The following is a 23,635-nucleotide window of genomic DNA, read 5'->3' as shown; positions in this document are numbered from 1 at the left end:
TATTAAACATCTATAGGAAAACTAACAGAGTTAAAAAGAATTTGTTATATTGTGCTTATAAAAACACCCAACAAAAATGTTATTTATTACTATTACGTTAAATCCATGTTCCTTTTTTACTAGTTCAGAAAAATATTCTATGTTAACTAATCATTGTGGAAAAAGATATGGAGTTTGATCTTTATTCTTTGTATAATGTTAAACTAAAAAAGACTCAAAACAAAAAGGTAAGAGAATTATATTTTTTAAGTAATAATGTAAACTATTTTATTACTGAATCTAATATGTAGATTCTTTAGACAAAAAATCTAACCGTATAAATAATGATAATTATATGAACCTTCAGTAAAAATTTGCAAAATGTCTAAAACTGGACGGGCAGTTTTAGGCATTTCTCTGATGAGAGACCTAGCTGATTTGAAACAGGCAGTGAGCAAATCGTCTGGCAGCGAAATAGTTGAGAGTATTATACTTAGATTTTACACTCCAAAATCAGTCAAATAATTTAGTCCACATATATTTATGTTTGATTTATTTAATCAGTAAAGAAGTTGCTTTGTATTGCTATGCAGTTTTATATCACCTGGGATTAACTGTATAGTTTTTATGTGGTAAAACTTCACAACAAGATAAACATATGTCTGAAACAACAGACTCTGATGTCTACACCATTTACAATGTTTATTAAGTTCAACATTGTTGTCAGTAATACAGTAACATCCACAAGAAACACACATATTTTCAACAATCTTTAAAAATGAATTCACTCAGAAAATTAACACAAAACGTATTTAGGCAAAATTTATTTCCTTTTTTTCCAAGATTTTCATCAGAAAGTAGCAGCAGTTCAGCACAGGTAAATTTATAACATTTTTAAAAGTTTTAATCTTATCAAATTATCAGGTTGGAATCAGCTTTCATGTACTAGAGCAAAATAACTTGTTGAGCATAAAATTAACTTCAAAAATGTTGGGACAAGGTCAGCTCTCACAGAATTTACAAATGAGGTGATGGTGGCACTTGACAGGTCGCAGGCTACAGCGGGTGTTTTCTGTGACCTGTCTAAGGCCTTTGACTGCGTGGACCATGGAGTATTGTTACTCAAATTAAACGATTACGGTATAAAAAAAAAATTGCTTTAGTCTGTTGAAATCCTATCTCACAGATCGAAAACAAAGAACTGTTATATTGGATAACAATTCAAAATTTTTTTCTAATTGGAAGGATATATCTACAGGTGTCCCTCAAGGTTACAAGAAATGGCCTCGTTTTAAGATATCCATCCCATCGCTTAGCTCTTTTTCAAAAAAGTCCTATATATGCGGGGTTGAAGCTGTACAATGGTTTACCTGCGGCATATAAGGAAATGAACCAAAAAGAGTTCAAAGAAAAATTGAAAAATGAACTATTGAAACACAGCATTTTATTCATTACAAGAATATTTTGAAAGTGATTTGTGTCTTGGTTTTTAGGATAATTATTTTATTTTCTCTGTAATTGTAAATTGATACGAATTGACCTTATTAATTTTTTATAAGGTTTGACGATGCACCTGTTTTTCTATGTGTATGTACATATTGTAAACGTCTTGTGCAAATAAAGTATGTCTAATGTCTAATGTCAGAGAAATAAAAATAAAAATTTTAGGGCTAGTCTCAGACCTGTCCATAATTGATTTTAGATGTTATTTGGTAAACATATAATATACAATCTTGTAGTAATTTTTACTTCGTTGGAACAAGAGCTAGATTATAATTAGAGAATAAAGATATACCACTGTATATTAAAATATAAAAGATTATATATCTGGAGTAAATTATTTCTACTACGTTTAAATTCTTTTAAAAACTTTGCTGTTTAAATTTCTGATCACCATTTTTTCACCAAGATTGGGAAGAGTAAGAGACAAAAACTACCTTATGTTTCTCAAATTCACCTGTTGAGAGTGTTTGTTTGATAGAATTATAAGAAAAGCATATTTTTCTCTCACAGAATAATATTGTCACAATGCCAGTAAACAAAACAAGTTGTCATAGTCTACAATAACTCTATAAAAATTCAATGTTTTGTAAACACCACGTAATATACAAAAAATACTCTTTAATATTTTGTATAAATGACTTATAAATAATTCCATATGTGTACGCTCCAAAACAATTTTTGTAATTTTTTCAGATGATATAGTTTGGTTAAATGCCAAAAAAACCAACAAAAAATATACAACCATTGATGCTACCTTTTTGAAAATTACAATATAAACTCCTGAAAAAAGACATAAGTTTTAGTGTATAATTAAAAATTTTATTTATTCATAAAAATAACAATTAGTGTTTGTTGAGATAGCAAAAACAACTGTCACCTTGTTTGCTACTGAAAATCACAGTACTGGTAAGTGATGACACTCGCATCATCAGAGATTGAGACTCTAGGTAGCCGAAGTGTTGACACTATATACTATATCTAGAATAGTATAGATATATAACACACTTGCTACCAATGGGCACAGTAGTGGTGTGTGATGACACTCGCATCATCAGAGCTTGAGACTCTAGGTAGCCAAAGTGTTGACACTATATACTATATCTAGAATAGTATAGATATATAACACACTTGCTACCAATGGGCACAGTAGTGGTGTGTGATGACACTCGCATCATCAGAGATTGAGATTCTAGGTAGCCAAAGTGTTGACACTATATACTATATCTAGAATAGTATAGATATATAACACACTTGCTACCAAGGGACACAGTAGTGGTGTGTGATGACACTCGCATCATCAGAGATTGAGATTCTATGTAGCCAAAGTGTTGACACTATATACTATATCTAGAATAGTATAGATATATAACACACTTGCTACCAATGGACACAGTAGTGGTGTGTGATGACACTCGCATCATCAGAGATTGAGACTCTAGGTAGCCAAAGTGTTGACACTATATACTATATCAGGAATAGTATAGATATATAACACACTTGCTACCAAGGGGCACAGTAGTGGTGTGTGATGACACTCGCATCATCAGAGATTGAGACTCTCGGTAAATTAAATTTGGTAGAAAATATAACATTGTAAAAACTTTATTTTTTACTTTTTAAATGTTTCTGTTTGACTGTCTTACTTCTGTGATGCTATCTATACATACTGTTCTAATGCAATACTATATAAGTGTCCTGTGAACTGGTTCTAGGGTGCCAAAGGTCTTGTTGTTGGTGTGTATGATCAAGACAAAGGTAAAAACAAGAGTAAAGAAGAGACATGTATTGAACTCAGCCCTGGAGCTTACAAAGTGGATCAGATTACTGGTGGGAAAGTGATCAATGCACTAAATGGGTAAACTAGTATTTTTATAACTGTTTTATGTGTTAGTAGGGTGGATCCTCTTACTTGTAAATAAAAAAAGTAATCTCTATATAGGCAATGATTAATTTTAGACATTGTTGAACAGTAAAAAACCAATGTTTTGTTTTTGCTTTTGTTAATTGGTCTTTTAAGCAAAATCAAGTTTACCATGAAATTGTTGCACTCACAGTTTTATTACAATATCTCAAACCTATTTAGAACTGTGCAAAAATTGTTTTACTCTACTCCTGAGGTGACAATAGCCATCCATTAATGTGTGCCCTTGAGAACACCTTGCTCTTCTATAAAAACAATTAAGGGGACTCGGATGGGCAAAATATTTTTTTTTACCGAAAATTGTTTTTTTTTGTGATTTTGTATTCCCTGTTTCATTCTTTTTCAGAAAATACTTCACTTATGATTTTCTGATGGTTAGTTCTTTTTTTACTAGCTGTTTTTCTAAAGAATTGCAAAGAGATTTTGACGTGCAAGTACCAGAGAGCGATGGCCAATAAGGAGGCCTAATGATCATAAAGATCATTTCCACCTGCACTAAAGGTGGTAATGGACAAAATAAAACCAATATTTAGGGACTTGTCTTCACCAGACCTTCTAAGGAAATGTTTACACGGAGGTACACAAAACCCCAATGAATCCGTCAACAAACATAATTTGGTCTCGACTTCCTAAAATACATTTATGCTAAGGTCAACCCTTGAACTAGGTGTATATGAGGCTGTTGAAATCAGAAATCAGAAATTCTTTATTCATAATCATCAAGATTAGAATACATGTCAAGTTTTTTAAAGACAAAAAATATCTTCTTCCTCATGAGTTGGGTCTTCATGCATTGTCCCTCCAATTGAAGAAACTCTTCCATGCTGTAGAAGGGTCTTTTCCTGGAGCCAGGTCCGGAGTTCCTTCTTCAGGTTCTGTGGGCTGTTGGTCTTCAAGTCTTCTGGCAGTGTGTTATATATCTTGCTTCCAGCATAAGATGGTTTTTTTGCATAGGTGGCTGTTCTGTGTGCCGGAAGGTGGAAGTTGCCTGCATGTCTTGTGTTGTGTCCATGCAGATCTCTATGCCTTGTTAGGTCTCTAGTAACACAAAAGAGAACAGTTTCCAATATGTAAATGGAAATAACTGTAAGAATCTTCAAATCCTTGAATGTATTTCTACAACTTTCTCTTGGGCCTTGACCAGTCATTATTCTGAGAGCCCTCTTTTGCAATTTCAGTAGGCGCTGCAGGTTGGCATTTGAAGTTCCCCCCCAAACAACTATTCCATATTGTAAGTGGCTTTGGAAAAGGGCATGGTATGCTATTTTTGAAGCTTCTGGTGAACTGACTGCTGAGGTTTCTTTTTATGGCAAATATGGCAGAGCTTAGTTTTTTGCACAGATTGTCTACATGATTTTTTCCATGATAAATCACTATCAAGTGTTACACCTAGGTGTTTCAGCATGTTTACATTCTGAAGATCAGGGAGTGCTGTTGAGTCCTTTCTATTTCTTCCAAAATACATCTGTTTAGTTTTATTTTGATTAAAAACAAGGTCATTACTCATGCAGTATTGTTGTGCCATGTTGACAGATATGTATGTGTCAATTTCCAAATGTTCGTTATTATTACTGGCTAATAAGAGCACAGTGTCATCAGCATACATAATTGTTTCACTGTATGGTGTCATGTACTTTGGTAGGTCATTTGTAAATCAAATAAATAGTACTGGCCCTAAGACTGATCCTTGTGGTACGCCTCTTCTTGTTGGTATTGGATCTGATCGCACAGTACTTGTTTGCCCATGTTCATTTTTTCTTCACCTTTATTACTTGGGTCCGTCCTTTCAGGTAGCTTTCGAACCATTTTAGGGCTGTTTTATATAATGCCTAGGCTTTTTAATTTAGCCAAAATGAGGATCGTGACCAAGGCAATCAAATGCCTTACTCAGGTCTAAGTATACGCTGGAGATGGTGTTGCCGGACTCTATGTTCTCTACTATGAACTCTACCAGATCAGCAATTGCAGTTGTTGTTGACTTCCCTTTTGTAAAGCCATGTTGCTTGTCTGTCAAGAGGCCATTTTGTTGAAGGTGTGTGAGTAGTCTGGCAAGAACTATTTTCTCAATAATTTTTGAAGTAGTAGGTAGGAGAGAGATGGGTCTATAGTTGGCTGGTTCATCTTTCTTTCCTTGTTTGTGTTTTGGGATATATTTTAGCAATTTTTAAGTCTGGAGGGAAAGATGCCTTGGTAAAGGGACCTGTTACAGATAGCTAAAATTGGAGTCAGAAGAGTTCTTCCACAGATTTTGATGATTTTTTGAAGATATGTCATCAATACCTGCTGATGATTTTGGTTTAATGGAATTTATAATTGCCTGTATTTCTTCAGCTGTTGCAGGATGAAGGATAGATAGAGGGGTTGCAATTTCAGTGAGGTTCTCCTGCGAGTAGTTATGCCTCACTTGGTTCCTAAGTGTCTCTTCAGCAATTTTTGAAAAAAGGAGGAGTTAATATTATTTGCCAATTTTTGTAGCATCTGTCACTTCCTGTTCACCAATTTTTAAGCATGTCATAGTTACTTCTGAAGTTTCATGTGTTGCTTTCCGTTCACTGTTTATGACATCCCCATATTGCATTGCTCTTGTTACTAGCCTGTGCAATGTGTTCAGTGCTTGCTTCACTTCTAAGTTGTTTAAGCTTCAAGTCATAGGTTTTCTTTTTCTTTTCCTAGCAGCTTCAGCTTTGTCTTCCTGGTTTCCTGTCAATCTATAATTTTCTTGAGCTTTAAGAAATTCATCTTTCAGGACCTTTGTTTCTTCATTGTAGACCATCTTTATATGTGACCGTCGCTGGGTAATCTGCGACTTTCTGTATGGGCATGTACAGTCCAAAGCTCTTACAATGGTATTACTGAAGTTATTATATGCTTCGTCAACATTGTCAGTGTTTAAGACATTTTCCCAGTTTTCTGCAGCTACGAGATTTTTTAATTCAGAAAGATTTCTTTTATTCAGATGTCTGCGTACGTTTGTGTGAACGATTTGACTGAACACCTTTCAGGTAGCTCTATGGTACAAAATTGTCCTGTGTGGTCTGATAGTCCAGTATGTGAAACATTTACAGTCACTTTGTTGGTCTCCAGGTTTGTACAGATAGCGTCTATTGAAGTCACAGTTGCTTGCTTCAATCAAGGTAATATTGTGAGATGTTTAGCTTTAACAATTAGGCTACAAGCCTGGCAACAATTTGGTCAGACAAATGAAACAGAAAGATGGGATCCGAATCCGACAAGCAGAAAATGCCATCGAGGAATTAGAAAAGAAGTGCCAGAGGGCAAAATTAACCAAATTAAGACTGGAAGAGTTGCTTGAGGAAGAAGAGGATCCAGATAACCCAGCATATGCCCCCTGGACACTATTAACTGTAGTTTATTTTTGTATTTTTATAGAGTTGGTTACAATGAACTTCAAATGCTTTTTCTGTAAAACTATGTTTTTTGTTCGATAGGTACACTTTTCTCAAGAACTATTATAGGTAGCCTGTTGATTCTTTTTTTAATTTGTTCCCTAAGTAATAATCTACATTTTGAATACATATTATTGCCTTATGTTCAGTACTTAATTTTATACATCAGGGTAAAATTGTAATTTTTTATGATATTTTTTTGTATAAAAAGAAAAAAAAATGTCACACGTTTTTATATGAAAAAATTTTTTTTATAACCCTGTATTCAAAATGCTAAGAAAAAGTACAAGGAGCAGAATAAAAAAAGAATTAACTGGCTACCATTTATAGTTTTTAAGATAATGGTACCTAAAATTCATCAAATTAACATTGCGGGGATAGGCCCATCCGACTTCCCCTTAAAAGAAGCCATCAGGCTAAGAACTTTACTTATCTATGCCAAAGAGCACCTCTTAGTTAAATGTTTGGTTACAAACAAGTAGAGCATGTTTGTCATAAACCCCTAAAATAAAACCATTAAAACCGTTAACAGTGTAATCAACACAATCTAAATTCTTAATTCTCTGCTATGTGATTTGGAGAACATCTACCACCACAAGTAGCCTCATCCATATTTCTAAAATCTCTGTATTTTATTTATTGAATTTTGACCTTTTGTATTTTAAAATTAAAAATGCAATGGATGTGATGATGTTTAGAAACTGCTAGAATTGGAAGTTGTGTATGATACACTTTGTCTTGTTGATCACAAATCACCATGAGGTCAAGAAAAGAGCATGATGTGTTGCTCAAAGTGTAATATAGTAAGATTACATGAACATACATAGTAATCAGCGGCAGAAGTTAAAATTTTGATTTAGTAAACAGTAAATCAATATTAAAACTACCTATTCTCAAGATACGCCTATAAGCAGCCATAAAAGTCAGAAGTGCATTTTCAAAGTCCATCAAAGGTCCTATCCCAGAAGATTGACTAAACACTCCCAGTAATAGGACATCCGAGACAAGACAATTTTAATTAGATGAATTCAAGCCTAGCTGAGTACTCAGATGGTGAGCCATAGAGAACTTTAAACATCAAACCCTACGTGATGTACACAGCTGCTCCACCACTAATTTGCCAAATTTTGTCGTTTTGCAGTAGTGCATAATCAGGAAAACACCCTCAATGGACTGAATACTTAGCTTCAATCATTAATCAGAAATGCCAGCTATGTCAAATTTTGAAGTGAAAACATTTTCTGATCTCATTGACATGCCCACACAGAAAGTGAGCATTAACTCAGATTTTTAGGGAAAAGATACACGAAATGAAACAATACACAATACTAGCTGTTTCCCGGACTTCGCACGCTTTTCGTACACTTTGCCTGTATATGAGCACTTCTGGTTCAAGTGAATTATATTTCCAATAGGTACCGATGTAGAGTTTGTCTTGTTGCCACGACCAAGGAAATTTGTCAAACGTGTATGTTTACAGCCATTGTACACGTACATGTATTTTATTATAAATTGGTCCGAACCTCAAGCTTTAAGTTCAACCAGAAAGTTATTTTAAAGACAAATATACATAATAATTTAGCGCCTTCAAATAGTGTTTGGCTATTAATATACATAACTGTCTTGTAATTGCAGTTTATAATGTGCAGGCGCTTTGAAAACTTTTATCTATTGCAGCGCCTCCTGGTGGCGAGTTACATCAATGGGCATAGCATATAAACCTTCTACATGGAAAATTACACATACATACAAACTGTCATAATGATTGGACAAATAGTTTACGATTCCATAAAGGACAAACACACAAACATTCATTTATATATATATATATATATCACCTGTAGAGGGTAGCAGTGATATATTGGTTGGGAAGTGGTGACAAATTGGATGGTGTCCCAGCTTGGACTGTGCGGATTTGGACCACTATCCTGGGTTCACAAACTGTGGTATTGACACTGGCCCCAGGTTGGAGCATTGACACTTGTGCAAACTCAAATATTATTTGTTTAACTATTCTGCAATGATCTCAAAATTAAAAACAATGACCTGCACATTTTTTAAATAATTACTAATGAAATTACATTCATGTGTTAACTAATGTTATAGGTATAGTGTGCTGGTATCAATAAAGGTATCATTCCACCAAGAACTAAAAAGTAAAACTGTATACAGAATAAATGAGCTTAAAATTTAAAACGTGTTATTTGTAAGAGAATTAGTAAGTATTTGTAAAAGAACAGTAAATTTAGTTATGATAATGAATGCTTCTATATCAAGATCCATATTATCTTATAAATTTAATATGTTAAAATATAAATGTATAAATTAATTAAATCTTTATGAAAAATCAACATTCGTATGATGGAAAAGATGTAAATGAATCCACTATTCTGGGGATTAGTCAATATACTGACCACACGTCTGGTACATTATACACCTGGTCATCGGATTCTGGGAGACAAGGGAACATCAAAATACCGCCTCAAAAATTGCTTATCAAATTTAACATGAGATAACACAATTCGTAGAATGATTAACATCAAACACCTCTCTTCATTAAAACATACTACGGAAAAATATCTACATCCTCCACTTTAAATATTTAGGGGAAAGCTGGACCATCTGAACTCAACTTTGTAGTAAACCAAACACAAGCACAAAACAGCAGGAAGCCTACAGCTGCTGATCTGGAATTACTATAATAAAAAATAAATATCTATCAATTCAAAAGTCAGCCACTATAACACTGTTATACTCTCTGAAGCACTATACGCAAGAGAAGTATCATAAATTCATGGCCAGACCTAAACAAAAGATTTTGAAAAATAGGAACAAAAGATCCTTAGAAAAATATATGAACCAGTTAACAGGAATGGAATATAGATTAAGCAACCATCTTCAGAATTATACAAGGACACCAAGACAAAAAAAGAGAGTATTTGGGATTATTTTTTGTTTTTAAAATGTTATATAGTAATTTACATGCTGTTATAGAACTTGGTTTCTTACTGATTATTTTCATTAGGGCTTCTCTTTGACTAAAAGTTAAAAACGTTTAAAATGGTTCACAGTTTATTAAATTATTTTCATAAACTCTTAAATTTTTGGCCACATTTACATTCAAATAATATTTCAGAGATTTCATACAAAACTTGTTTGGCTAGAGTAATTAAAGATTTGAGATAACATTGGAAACAGATTATAAGCTAGCATTATGTATTTCTTTCCTCTTTATTAAACATTAACACCACATCTTAACAGATGTAGAAAATTGGCCTTGTCATGTCATTAGCAAAATATTTAAACATTTGGTTATCTGGCAGGTGGACTTAATTCATATAATATATTAATCAGCATTTTATAGTGATATATTGGCATGTGATACTACAATTTTACTTGCCAGAATCTAAAATAAGTTTTATTTACAGTTATTAATAATTAAATTAACACTGTCTAGAGATGCAATAATACCAATGGCCAACACAGAACTATCCAAAATGTAACAAACATAGTTTTCTACGCTCTATGATAGGTGGGTTGAAGCAGGAACATTAGAGTAAAGATATTTTTCACCATCAAAATATCCAGATTTACAATAAAACTTAATTTGTATTTGATCTAGCCCCTACTACTTGCAGTATATCTCTTGTAGAGAACAATTCTAGCCATACTACTGTAAATTTTGATTGTCATTTTTTCAACTTGTCCTTCAATTTCTGTTCTGTCTATTTCTTTATCTTCAAAGTTTCTCATATGGTAAACAAACCAAAATTGCTTGATTTTTCCTAAAATTAAACTTTTAAATTGTGAGTTTAGATGTGTTTTACATAGATAAACCTTGCAAGGAAGTTTACTACAGTTAGTTACCATATAAGAGTATTATACTGTTGTTTGTTTTAAATCAAATTATTTTGGTCTACATTTTTTGTAGATTACGAGGTGATATTGGTAAACTTGGAAAAGTCACAATACTGTCAAATTTAAGTGAAGAATACCCTGCTATAGCGGTGTCAGGAATGGGTCCAAAGAACACAAAATTCAGTGATGCTGAGTATCTTGATGAAGAGGCAGAAAATGTAAGGATTGCCACAGGGGTTGGAGCCAAAGAACTTCAGAAAGTTGGAGTGACAGAGGTGAGGCTACAGTTGTTTATTCTGAATGTGCTTCTATCATTTGTAATATATAACAAAATATGTGGAGTCGTCTGATGATGAACCCTTTGGTTTCGTAAGGCCTCGTCCCCAAAATAAAATATATTGAATAAGTATGGTTTTATTAACATTTATTTACTACTATTTTTACCAATTGCTCCAAGAGTCTTCAATCCTACATAAGTGTTAAAAAGAGCTTTGAAGTTTGTCTTTGTTGTTTCAGTGCCAACATTATGAGGTTGTTTTGTACCAACTAAGGTACAAAAAGACAGAGCTCATTCCTCCTCTCCACTGATGTTATATTCCTGCAACAAACAACTTTATTCTATATGTGTATTGAATATTATACAAATTATAAACTGTATAATAAAGATAATTTAATTCTATATTCCTAGTAATATTATAAATGCACATGTTTGGGATGGTGTTTGAATGTTTGATACTCAATCAAACAAAACCTGGTACCAGATTTAGACCAAATTTGGCATGTATATTACTTAGATATCAGATGCGATGGCTTAGGAATATGATCTGGGACTTTTGTATCATTCCAACTTACCCACTTAGACAAACTGTCCATATTCATGGTTGTTTTGGAGGACTTGAAAAAGGACTGGAAGCGACAGCTAGGAATCTGCTCTGGGACATTTGTACTGCTCCAACTTATCCACTTAGAGTAAACTTTCCATATTCATGGTTGTTTTGGAGGACTTGAAAAAGGACTGGAAGCGACAGCTAGGAATCTGCTCTGAGACATTTGTACTGCTCCAACTTATCTGCTTAGAGTAAACTTTCCATGTTCAAGGTTGTTGTGGAAGACTTCAAACGACCGGAAGCTGCAGCTGAAGGGTCTGCTCTGGGACTCTGGTACTACTCTGATGTACCTACTCAGACAAAACTATCCATGTTAAAGGAAGAAGGTGCAGGAGTCACTGATGAGGCCAAGACAGCTGAGTAAGTGGAATGTACAGCGGAGTGCTGTAAGTTACAGAATGTCTTAAACATCCTTTTTTGTGTATACCATGTATGAACCAAATTACAGTTGCACAGTCTGAATTTTAAGTACAATCATAAATTAGTGGTAGTTTATACTACTTATATATTTCGGGTCTTCATCACCAAATATTTTGAAACATAAATATAACCATATTTACAGCTGCTTGGTTCTAATAAAAAAATATTTCTAAACATATTTATAATATTTCTGTAAATATTATATACGATGTGAGCAATTTGATGCCATTTCACATTTATTTCAGAATATAGTGTAAATAAGACAGTGTTTTTGATCATTCATAAATAAAAAACAAAAATGTTTTAAAATTAATTTTACAAATTCATGAAGTATAATCCAGTTGGGCTAGTACACATTTTAGTTACATTTATGAGTAAAACAGTTCTAAAAGTATTTTTCTGGTTGCAATATTATATTTTTTTAGTGTAAAATAATTATGAAAGTGAATTTATAGCAATTGTAATCTCAATAATTTAATGTTTCCTCTACAATTAAAATCTTTAAAAGGAAAAACTATACTGAAGACTTTATACATATTACTGTGCATTCTCACACACTAACTTCCATTCTGATTTTCTACTCAGGGTTCATTGTGCAACGGTTCTAACCATTTGAAACTAATGCTGTACTTTTTATTTTGTAAATCTTTTTATGTTGTCTTGAGGTTTTTACAATTTAAACTACCACATCAGATCCTTGATTATTTGTTTAAAGTTTGGTTATTGACAATGGAAGGTTTGAAAGAATAATAGGATTTCGGACATTTACCATCATTATATGTTACAAAATGTATAATACTACATTTTGAGGGGTGAAATTTTTCCTCTTCCTGGGATGTAAAAAACTTAATACATAAACATGTACTTAAAACGTACAGTGTGAGGCAATGGACTGCTACTGAAAAAGAAAAAGGAAAATAGTATCATATCTGTCAACACCTTAAAGTCTAGACAGGAGAAAATGAACCCAGATGTTGTCACTGCACAGAAGTCAAGAGTACAAACCCATTACATACCTTCACAACAGAAAGTGGAACACTCAGTCCATATAGCAATCGCAAATGTCCAACATCCCATTATCAGCTCATTTATCTTGAACTGTAAAGATTCCATAAGAGTATTATTGAATAATGGTCATTCATGTTATTCAGGGATGACTGGATGAGAGGCTTAACCAAAGCAGAATCTCAGAATATTGTACGCTGCTTATGTGAAACTCCTTCTAATTTTGTTACTCCAACACAATTTGCTCAGGTAACAGGTATTTATTTAAGTATGCTACAAAGGGAATATTTGGTTTCTTCAAGGATTTAATATAAGTTCCATATTAATTTTTAATACAAGGAGTTTACACTAGTATAATTAATTATAGTTCTAGCCTTCAAGTCTGATAATAATATTTTATTATAATGCAATGATGTATGGTAATGTCAATAAGCCTAAGATGAAGCATTTACTGACTTACTTATTAAGAAAAAAATTATTCTAATGTCCTAATCCAAAACATTTTCTTTCTGATATTTTAAAATTTCCTCAATCATTTTCAATATGAAAATATTTCCTTTTGATTCGAATACAACAAATCTGGGCCTCACGAACTAAGGATAATTACCACAAGATGTTGCTGCCATGAAACTTGATGACCATGAAGTATTGTTAAAAACACGACCAGGAAGTGGGTGTTTAACTCAGCCACTTATATAAAGATTTAGAGGTGTATGAGTGTTATATCATAACGTTTATATTATAATTCATTATAATCTGTATAATTTATTTCCCTTATTTAGCTACCAAGAAAAGAAATGTATTTTTTGTATTTTTATTTATATTACTCTCAGTTTTTATAACCATATTAGAATAGAATATGCTCATACAATGTAATTTGGTTGGTTGGTTGGAGTAAACAATAACAGATGTTATATTCTATATGTTAGGCCACTCAGTGTTATCAAGTAACCTATTGATTAAAGAAAACCAGCTTAATAAAGTTAATAAACATTGTAATAGAAACAAAAATAGAATGGTTCTCTATCTAACAAGACTAAAACTTGAACAAGTCTGACTGCTGTTGATAGATTAAATAGGATTACTGTCTACAGAAGAATGTTTATGTGTAACCATTCCAAGGTGGTGGTGATCAAGACTGTCACATAAAACAATACTGAAGGAATAATAATCAACCCTAGAGGATGGAGTTTTCTCGATTCTAGGTGAAGCGATATTTTGGTGTTCTTAATCCTAAGTAGGTAGTAAAGGCCAAATGCTTCCAGAGGTTAGATTGTTTCAGAACAAGGGCGGATTTACATTGTGTCTCTGTGAGTGCAATCATAACGGAGGGTCTTGAATGGTACAGTTTAAAATGCAGACATAAAAATCACATGTTACTTCTGGCCAACTAATTTTTATTTATTTTGTTCAGCGGTCTGTGTGCTTTATATTTCACAAGAACATGCCACACGCCTACAGAGTAGGCGATCAGTATCTGATGAGTAGTACAAATCATATCCAGTTTATATTAGTATTGTACTTGTTGTTTTACATACTTGTCTCACTGTCATATGTTACTGCAAAATTTCATGTAAGAATTTAGGGGGTTCGGTACACCTCTTTGCACCCTCTGTAATTACGTTAGTTCTGTAGTTTCAGAAGTAATGTACTTACACACTGGTGATTTCAGAAGCCAGATGGTTCAGTGACAGGAAGTTCTAAAACACTAGGTATTATAAAATACAATGGAAATATATCTTATTATTGTGGCTAGTAAAACAAAATGTCCTGTTATGTATTAAATAATGGAAAACTTTGGAAATCAAAACAAAACAAATAAGTGAGGTATTTTTTTGTGAATAACAAGTTCAGACTGCTTAAAATTCATGTTAAATACCCTAAAAAATAACAGTAATCAGTTTGGCTGAAAATAACATAACCATGTTTTATAGTTTGATATTATATCAGATATTAATTAACTAAACAAAAGAAGAGTCTTTTTTTAAAGAAACTCACACAGTTTCATTTTCAATATTAAAATTGTTTTCTTGATAAAAAACCTGAACTTACTAAATAGAAATCAGTTGCTATTATTAAGTTTATGCTACTTGTATGTTTCATTAAAAAACAAACAGTAAATATGATTGTTTTAAAATAGATTTACAAAAGTTTTTCTTCAACTTATAGAGAGCAAGAGATCTTTTGTGTCCCTATGGTGTACAAGTGTTTGCTCGTGATGTTCGCTGGATGAAAGAGAACCATATGGCAGCTTTGTTAACGATTGGTAGCAGTTCCATAGAACCTCCAGTGTTCCTTGATCTTAATTACTGCAGTGATGACCCAAAAGTTAATCCATACATCATGATTGGTAAGTGAGCTACATGGTATTCAAGGAAATAAAATCTAGGAATAAATCTTATCTAAGAAAATACAGTTAATTAATTGTATTGTAGAAGTTGACAGTGTTTTCTTCTTTAGAAAACTAAAAATCCAGCTAAAAACACATTCAATCCCTAATTATTCAGGTAATGAACATTAAACATTAAAACGTTTATTATTAAACCATACTGATTGTGAGTTTTTATAGCCTTGATAAATATTACTTAATTTGTAAAATATTCAATCTTGTAGCTTTTGTGTGAGCATTGCGAGTTGTTAAAAATTACAAGAAAATGAGCGTTTCACTCTTATTCTCAACATATTTATGTTTGAATTCACTGTGTATTTTGTATTTTAACACCTTCACTGCTGGTCCATATTGAGTGAGACTCGCTATTCTTAGTAAGCCTTTTACACTGTAAGGCGTCTGCCCCAGTCAACGCATTAAGCTGATGATAGCCACTTCAATGTGTTATTTTAAAGTTGAAAATCTTAATCATTTTATCTGACAAAGTATTATTTGAAAGTTATTTCAATCGAGCTAGTACAGCAGTGTCTGCAATGCCACTTTTTCTGTTTTTGAACACATTTGCAGCAAATCTTTGATGAGGTGATATCTGCACAGTCTAAGGCTATTGACTTTAGATATGAGTTCAAATATGTCTGTTTGTTAACATTATTTGTCAGTACTACTGTAGAGCTTGTGCTGAATGACACTGTTCTTTATTATGTTTTATAGATCCTAGCACAGGTCAATCACTATGAGGATGAGTTATAGTCTAAATGGACGTCTAGGCCTCTATTTCTGGAGTTAAATTATGAAAGTATAGTAAATTTATAACTGACTAATTGTAAGTGATGAAAGTAATGGGTCACGTATATTGTGGTATGAAAATATAATCATGATATTTGTAGGGGCTTGGGTGATTTTTAAATGAAGTTTCCAGTGTAGTCACCATAAATTTATGTAGTCTGGGTGGTTGAGGTCTTAGGGCCTTCTAGAAACTCTTAGTAGAATTGGATGCATACTATTCATTTTTATCTTGTACCAGGTCTAAGAAGTACTATTTGTTAGGTTTTATATCTAATATACATATATTTTTAATCCTCAATTTTAAATTTTAAGTCATCAAACAAATTTATTGTGGAGTCTGATTGAGATAAAACATTGAGTCTCAAACCAACACGTTCAAGCTAATTAACTTATCAACAACTATTTCGTAATCAATCTGAAAGCATTGTTAATAGGTTACTATAAAAATATGTACATAATGCCTGGATTTAACAGTAACAGATATTATGAAAATATCCTTGAGAGATTGTAATATATACTTTGCTATATTATTTCTATTTTTGTCCATTTAAGTAACATAGTTATTGTATATGGAACAGTGACCACATCATACAGACGGAACAAGTTGAAAGGAATTGCTGCCCATCTAGTTTCTAGACTCTTCCCTATTTTATGTGTTCCTTCTCAATCAATCAATCAATAATATCTTTATTCAAGCCATACATAAAATGTACATGAATGCGTCATTCTTAATAAATAAATGCAAGGTGATGTTATATTAGTTGTACATATATACAATCCTTTTAATGTAAATTATTTTCAAAATCTTAACATAGCATGAAAACACTTCAGCTGGTTAACGTTGTTCTGGAGATTTACTGTACACAGAGAAGATTTTATTCATGAAAATGTAATCATAAAATATTTAAATTTCATGTAAAATATCATGTATGTATTTCATGTTATATTTAAAGTAATGGATGCAAATTTCATTCATTTTCAGAATATTGCAATTTGGTCACTTTTCTAGAGATTTTTTGTGAGAATACAAACATTTGTCAACAACCAAGCTGTTCCCTTACCCTTAACCCTTAAACATGCTCTAATGTAACATTACGTTCATAGCAATGTTACTCGTATAATACTGTGCCAATGACGTAATATCCTGTTTTGATGCATCCCGTTTAATCCTTTTATCGTCATAATACAGAGTGTCCCAGAAGTCTCTACCAATATTTTTAGCTACTATTCTTGGACCAAAGACACAAAAATATCATATTAAAACTTTCAAAACTCAAAAACTACCCGAATAGCCGCCATTTTGTTTGTTTTCACTTAACTATTTCTAATTTTAGAATGGCCGGTTGTAATAAATTTAAATTTCTTATGTATCTTTATAACCAAAAGGCATAATTAAATAAAATATTTTAATATTTTTGATGCTTTAATTTTATATTACAGATCCAATGATAATAAGTTTAAGAAAATCAGCTAATAAATAAGGGAGATAATGCACTTTATAAACTTAGTACTAAACAATGGCCACTGCCATTGTGCGACAGCACTGTTTGTGTGCTACAACAATCAGCTGTTTTAACTTTAGCTGCTCTAATCAGCTGATTATAACGTTAGTTGTTGAACTGTGGTCATAATATCCTTACCTAATGCTGGATATAGGTGTTTTTTTAACATAATAAAAGAAAAATGTTTATAACCTACAAAAATAATAATTTAAATATGGCTGCTAATAAACCCTTGAATTTATATATAAAAAAGTACAAGATCAAATTTGACATGTGGGGATAACTCTATTGACACGATTCAAGATGTGTAATCAAACTGGCTGTGGGAATATAAAATATCGATTGTTGAATATTGGACTGAAACTGTTCATCCAACAGCAGAAATTGGTTTTCTAATTCAAAATTATTCTGTACTCTGTTATAGTCTAAACATTTTTGTAAATTTGTTAGAAATAAATAAAGTTATTATTTTTGTAGATTTTAAACATTTTTAATTTTTTATATTTTAATCAAAAGAAACCTAAATCCTGCAATAAGTGAGGATATATAACTACAGTTCAACAATATCTATATAAATAAAAATGAATTTCTGTTCGTTAGTCTCGCTAAAACTCGAGAATGGCTGAACCGATTTGTCTAATTTTGGTCTTGAAATGTTCGTGGAAGTCCAGGGAAGGTTTAAACGATGAGAAAATATAACAAAATTGCAAGGAAAATACTAAAGACGACAATTTGATTTTCTCATACAAACTGTTCTTACCTGTCAAACGTTTGATTGATGTTCATGTATCCATAATTAGTCTGTGTTGGGTGCGTTCAGAAATATACATTGAAATTCACAGACCCGGTGTTGCCAAATTAACTACTTTATAGCTAGATCATCTATAAAATATTCCTATTGATCATTAAAGTTAAAAATAAATCATTTAAATAGTAATAACTAAATTTATCAATTTCATTCTTTAATTTTGTTTGTTTGTGTTTTCTTTTGTTTTGTTCTTTTCACACGTATCTGGACGGCGCACTACGCAATATTTTTCAATCTGTGGTTTGTCTTGACTGGACGTGAAAAAAAAGCTGTCGCCATTATAGGTTAACATTATTAGTGCAAGAAAACATTAATATCAGATACTGCTTACAATACCGAGAAGAAAAAGACCTAACATAGGTCGTCGAAGTAGATCGAATGTGCGGCGAGCTACCTCACGCGCTAATCGCACTGATGACCAGCAAGAGACTGATAATGATAACAGTCGTATTGGTATGGCACATTTGTGTTCTACAGTAAATCAGAATGAATACCCGGTTCTGCAATACATAATAAGGGTTTAAATTAATATGGTTTATGTTAAGAGGTACCGTAAGTGAAACGAAGTTCACCTGGTCAGCTAGTAAGTTATAATAATCTGATTAGAGCAGCTAAAATTAAAACAGCTGATTGTTGTGGCTCACAAACTGTAACATAATCACAGTGGATGTTGTTTAGTACTCCATTTTAAAAATCACGTTATCTTACTTATTTGTAAACTGATTTTCTTATTTTTGTTGTATGTGAAACTAAATTGTCTCACTAAAATGTAATAACTTTGACTTTTTTATTATATGTAATTTTTAAAGTTAAGAATGCAAGATTTAGGAAGCCGCTATCTTGAAAATAAAGATTAAAAAAATTGAAATGTTTTTGTAATTAGGCCTTTAGGTTATAAATGTATATACTAAATTTCAATTTATTACAACAAGCCATTCTCAAATTTAAAATAGTTAAGGGAAAAAACAAAATGGCGGCTATACGGGTATAGTTGTTGAGTTTTGAAAGTTTTAATATGGTTTTTATTTCTCTGAAGTCCAGGAATAATACCTAAAAATACTGGTTGAGAGTTCTGAATCACTTTGTATATCCAAGAAATATTGTACTGTAAATAGTGAACTCTATACATAGTTTTGGAAAATCCTGTCAGATTTCAGCACATACTTGTGTTCCTCTGTAAACTCTTAGTTCAATCATTGTTTACTAGAGAGCAGTTAAAACAATCAGAAATTTTATATTTCATTAGCTTTTACTAAATCAAGGAATTGATCAGGAATTGAAGTTGATGAACTAATCAGAGCTTGTTTGGTGTGGACTAGGAGATGTCATTGTCTAGTTGCTTCTCAAGGAATGGGAAGCCAAAGCTGGTAGTGGAGCTCTTGTCTCACTGTCAGTTGACATCTTAATCTACTATTAGCTAGTTCAATAGCTGTCATGACTTAACTTGATTACCACTGATCTGAAATTTTAGTATAAAATGCATATATATCAACAATAATGAAGTTTTTGTGTCATATAGGTCAGGGAACAACTTTCAACTGTGGAGGACTTTGCCGGAAGGAGTGTTCTCGTATGATGGATGCAGACTATGCTAGTGCTGCCACCATGCTTGGTGTATTCAAAGCTGTTGCTGCTATGAGGCTTCCCATTAACATTAGAGGTATATCTGTACATTAATATGATGATAATAATAACATGTAATTGAATCAGGTGCCAAATGAAAGTTATTCCCTTACGATACTGGGACTTAAAATTCATGAGATAATGAATTTTCAGTAAAAAAAACATACACATATACTGGGCAAAACGAGATAGAGTACAATTTGTAAAAATAGCTAATTATGGAATTTGAGAAATGGGATCTAATTTTGTAAAAAGTTATTTTCATAATAAATTTAACTTGTAACTTCTAAATAAACATCAGCAATTAACAATAAACTCCTAAATAAACAATACATCAACTCCTAATAAATATAAACAACTAAAGTTCTAACAACCTGTTATGATAAACTATGTATATTATGTCGACAATAGACTTTTATTTCTAAAAATACTGGAGCGTGGCAGTTGTTTCATAGAGGTTAATTACAGAAGTTTGATTTTAAACACTGCAGAACTATAACATTACATAAATTGGTATTTAAACAGGTTGTTACGGAAGACTTTTTTATATAGTTCTTAAGCTTAAAACATTGAAACCCTGGTATTAACAAGAAATTAAAATCAGACAAAAAAACAATATTAGTCACTAAAAAGTAAAAATCTGTATTCTCAAAAATATCCATTTCTTGAATAGAAGCATATGCTTAGAATACCACAATTATTGTTATTTTCTCTAAAAGAATTCTCTGTTGGGTACCAGCTTTTTATCATTTTGAAAATTGTTACTTATATAGAAAGTATTTTTGTGTGTAGTGTGTATTATTTGTGTCAGTGGGAAAACTTTTATATTTTGTTTATATTATTTACTAAATTCATATAAATATAAGTTTAAAAAGTCATTATTTTGGAATTTTTAAATAGAAAACTGTAAAATTAAATAAAAAGTGTTTTATTAATAATTTCTAATGCATGCATTTGAATTAAGAATATTCTTTTAAAATAATATTAAAGTTGTTCCTCTCCTGACTGTTAAACAACAATTAATAACTATCTGGAACAAAGAAAAATATTCCATTTGAAGTCTTAATGATAAGACTTCAAAATTAGCTCTTCACTAATATCTTTAGGGAAAAAATACTTTTTATTTAAAAACAATATTTGTTCAATGTAAAAGTAAAATCTTTAATTTGATTACAAATGTTAATTTATGTGATTTTCCCCCCAAACTGCATTATGTTATAATTATTATTCTAAATTAATTTTATTTTCATTGAACTTGAGGGCATTGATTGAAAACTAGATCTTTAGAATCATAAAACGGTTCAGAATGATGGTACCCAATCGAGAATCCCTCTCCTTGACAACCACAGATTTCATCTGTGTGTTGGATAGTACAAATGATGACGATTTATTTTTATGGGTAGGTCTGCTAGAAAATAAGAAACATTAAGTGGGCCTAATATCTATCTCCTATCTCTTCTTGTAGCTCTAGTCTTGTTAGCAGCTATCATTGATTATTTCCCAATCAGAATGCGTTTTTTTATCCTGCATTTGAGAGTTGCAAGTTTTGAAATTGATTAAGAAAATAACGTTTTATAATATTAGATCCCACTTCTCAAATACCATAATTTTCCATTTTGCCAAATAATAATTTCCTGTCCATAAGGTCAAAAGCCTTGAAAAAATCACATAGTATTGTGGCTGTGTACAATTATGTATTTAAACTTTCAAGGATTAAATTAGTAAAATTTACAATAGCATTTAGTGATGGCAATTTTTTAACCAAATTTGTCTTTGTTATTGACATTTGATATACATATGATTAACTTTATATCATACTCAGACTTATCTGTTAATTTTTGTATTCACATAAATCATAGTCTTGCATGCAGTGCTTCTGAACACACCAATGCTTTCAGCAATACCTGGCTCGACACTAATCTTACAAAAATTATATTTTTTCCTCAATAAAAGAGTATTGTTATATATACTCATTTTATTTGAAACATTTGTGGCCAAAAGACTATCATATCTTATACCCTTGTTATTTCATAATGCATATATTTTTTCCTGTTTACATAATTATAAAATGCATGGGGGGGGGGGGGTGGGGGGGGGGGGGGGTGGGGGGGGGGGGGGGTGGGGGGGGGGGGGGGTGGGGGGGGGGGGGGGTGGGGGGGGGGGGGGGTGGGGGAATTAAGGCAACAAAATTTGATAAATAGTTTTCCTAATCAATACTCAGGCCCATTTCTAATACGTGTTTTGAATGGTAGATCTGTTTCCACAACTAATCACCTGCAACTTTTAGGCTGAATCTTGGTGCACTAAAAGTGCTAAGATTATTAAGCATACTAAAATTCATACTGGTTATTGAGCTAAAGCAGTTTGCATTGTATATAGAAATTACCAAGGCATTACTTTAATTCTTGTCATTGTGTTATATTGTTACTAGATAGCTATTGGATTATTACTAACAATCATAACTCATTTAACCATTTTTGTTTTTTTATTGCCAGATAAAAACTAAATATATACTCAAGTTTTTCTTTGGTTTTTCTGATTTTATTTATTTTGAATTCTATTAATTTGAGTTTCAGTTATTAGTTTATAATAAATAGGATTCTATATTTTGTAATTTATTGTCTAACAAACATTATTAGGACAAAAACAATCTTATTTTCATAATTGATTTTTAAGTGATATTTGTTAATCATTCATTATAAAATAGATAATTTTGATTGCACTAATCAAATAATAATGGAATTAATTTACATCTTTTTATGGTGACAAAAGCCCCAAAATGTATAAATATGCTTAAAAAAAGTAATTCCTGTGCATGTAAAAACTTATTACATAAAAAAAATTTTAATTCAACACACTGATTTATGTATACAAACCATTATAGAAGAACGTTACACCCAACAAAATTACACTCAAAGATATTCTTCATTTTGGGATAATAAATAAAACATTTACTTGAAGGGGCCCCCCCCCCCCCCACTCAGCATTAGTGATATTCACTTATTTAGCCACATGTGTATTAATGTAGACATCTGGTGAATAGGTAGACATCTTTTAATTCACATCTCCATTATCACTATAATCCACTCTCACTAAATAAATGTTCTTTTTTATAAGATAAAAAAAAAAAACACAAGAAAAAAACAGAAATGTAACAATACACTGTCAATTAATAACGATCTGGATAATATTTAAAAGTTTGTATTGTTGATTGGGACTAATTCAGTTGGTATTATACACAACACATTGCCTGAATCAAGCCATGACACATACCTTATTTAGATTTTGGTGAATGCAGCAACCCAAAAGAAAGGGGGCTAGATAATAAAAGAAAAAACATGTAGTGTCAGCATGGTCGCTGATTTAAAAATATAATTTTATTTTTAATATTGTAAAAGATATAGACCACCTGTTTTGTCCTGGACCATTATTATAAATAGTTATCAACCTCTCTCTGTAAATACAAACTATTATTTTGACGTATTATAAATCTTTAATTATCTATTAATTAGGGAATTAATGTACATAAAATAATGCATGTCCCTTA

General features: G+C 31.8%; 1 protein-coding gene across 1 annotated transcript; it reads left to right on the top strand.

Annotated features, from left to right (window-relative positions):
* Positions 1-651: 651 nt before the first annotated feature.
* On the top strand, positions 652-20,157 carry LOC124357392 (cytosol aminopeptidase-like). The gene is made up of 7 exons (XM_046809150.1): positions 652-856; positions 3,195-3,337; positions 10,742-10,943; positions 11,767-11,915; positions 13,127-13,229; positions 15,150-15,330; positions 19,985-20,157. Exons 1-7 carry the CDS (start codon positions 758-760, stop codon positions 20,140-20,142), a joined length of 1,035 nt encoding a protein of 344 aa, XP_046665106.1. The 5' UTR covers positions 652-757; the 3' UTR covers positions 20,143-20,157.
* Positions 20,158-23,635: the final 3,478 nt, after the last annotated feature.

The sequence above is a fragment of the Homalodisca vitripennis genome, chromosome 3 (genome assembly GCF_021130785.1).
Source record: "Homalodisca vitripennis isolate AUS2020 chromosome 3, UT_GWSS_2.1, whole genome shotgun sequence".
NCBI classification, from domain to species: domain Eukaryota; kingdom Metazoa; phylum Arthropoda; class Insecta; order Hemiptera; family Cicadellidae; genus Homalodisca; species Homalodisca vitripennis.
This window is presented reverse-complemented; position numbering and strand designations above follow the sequence as displayed.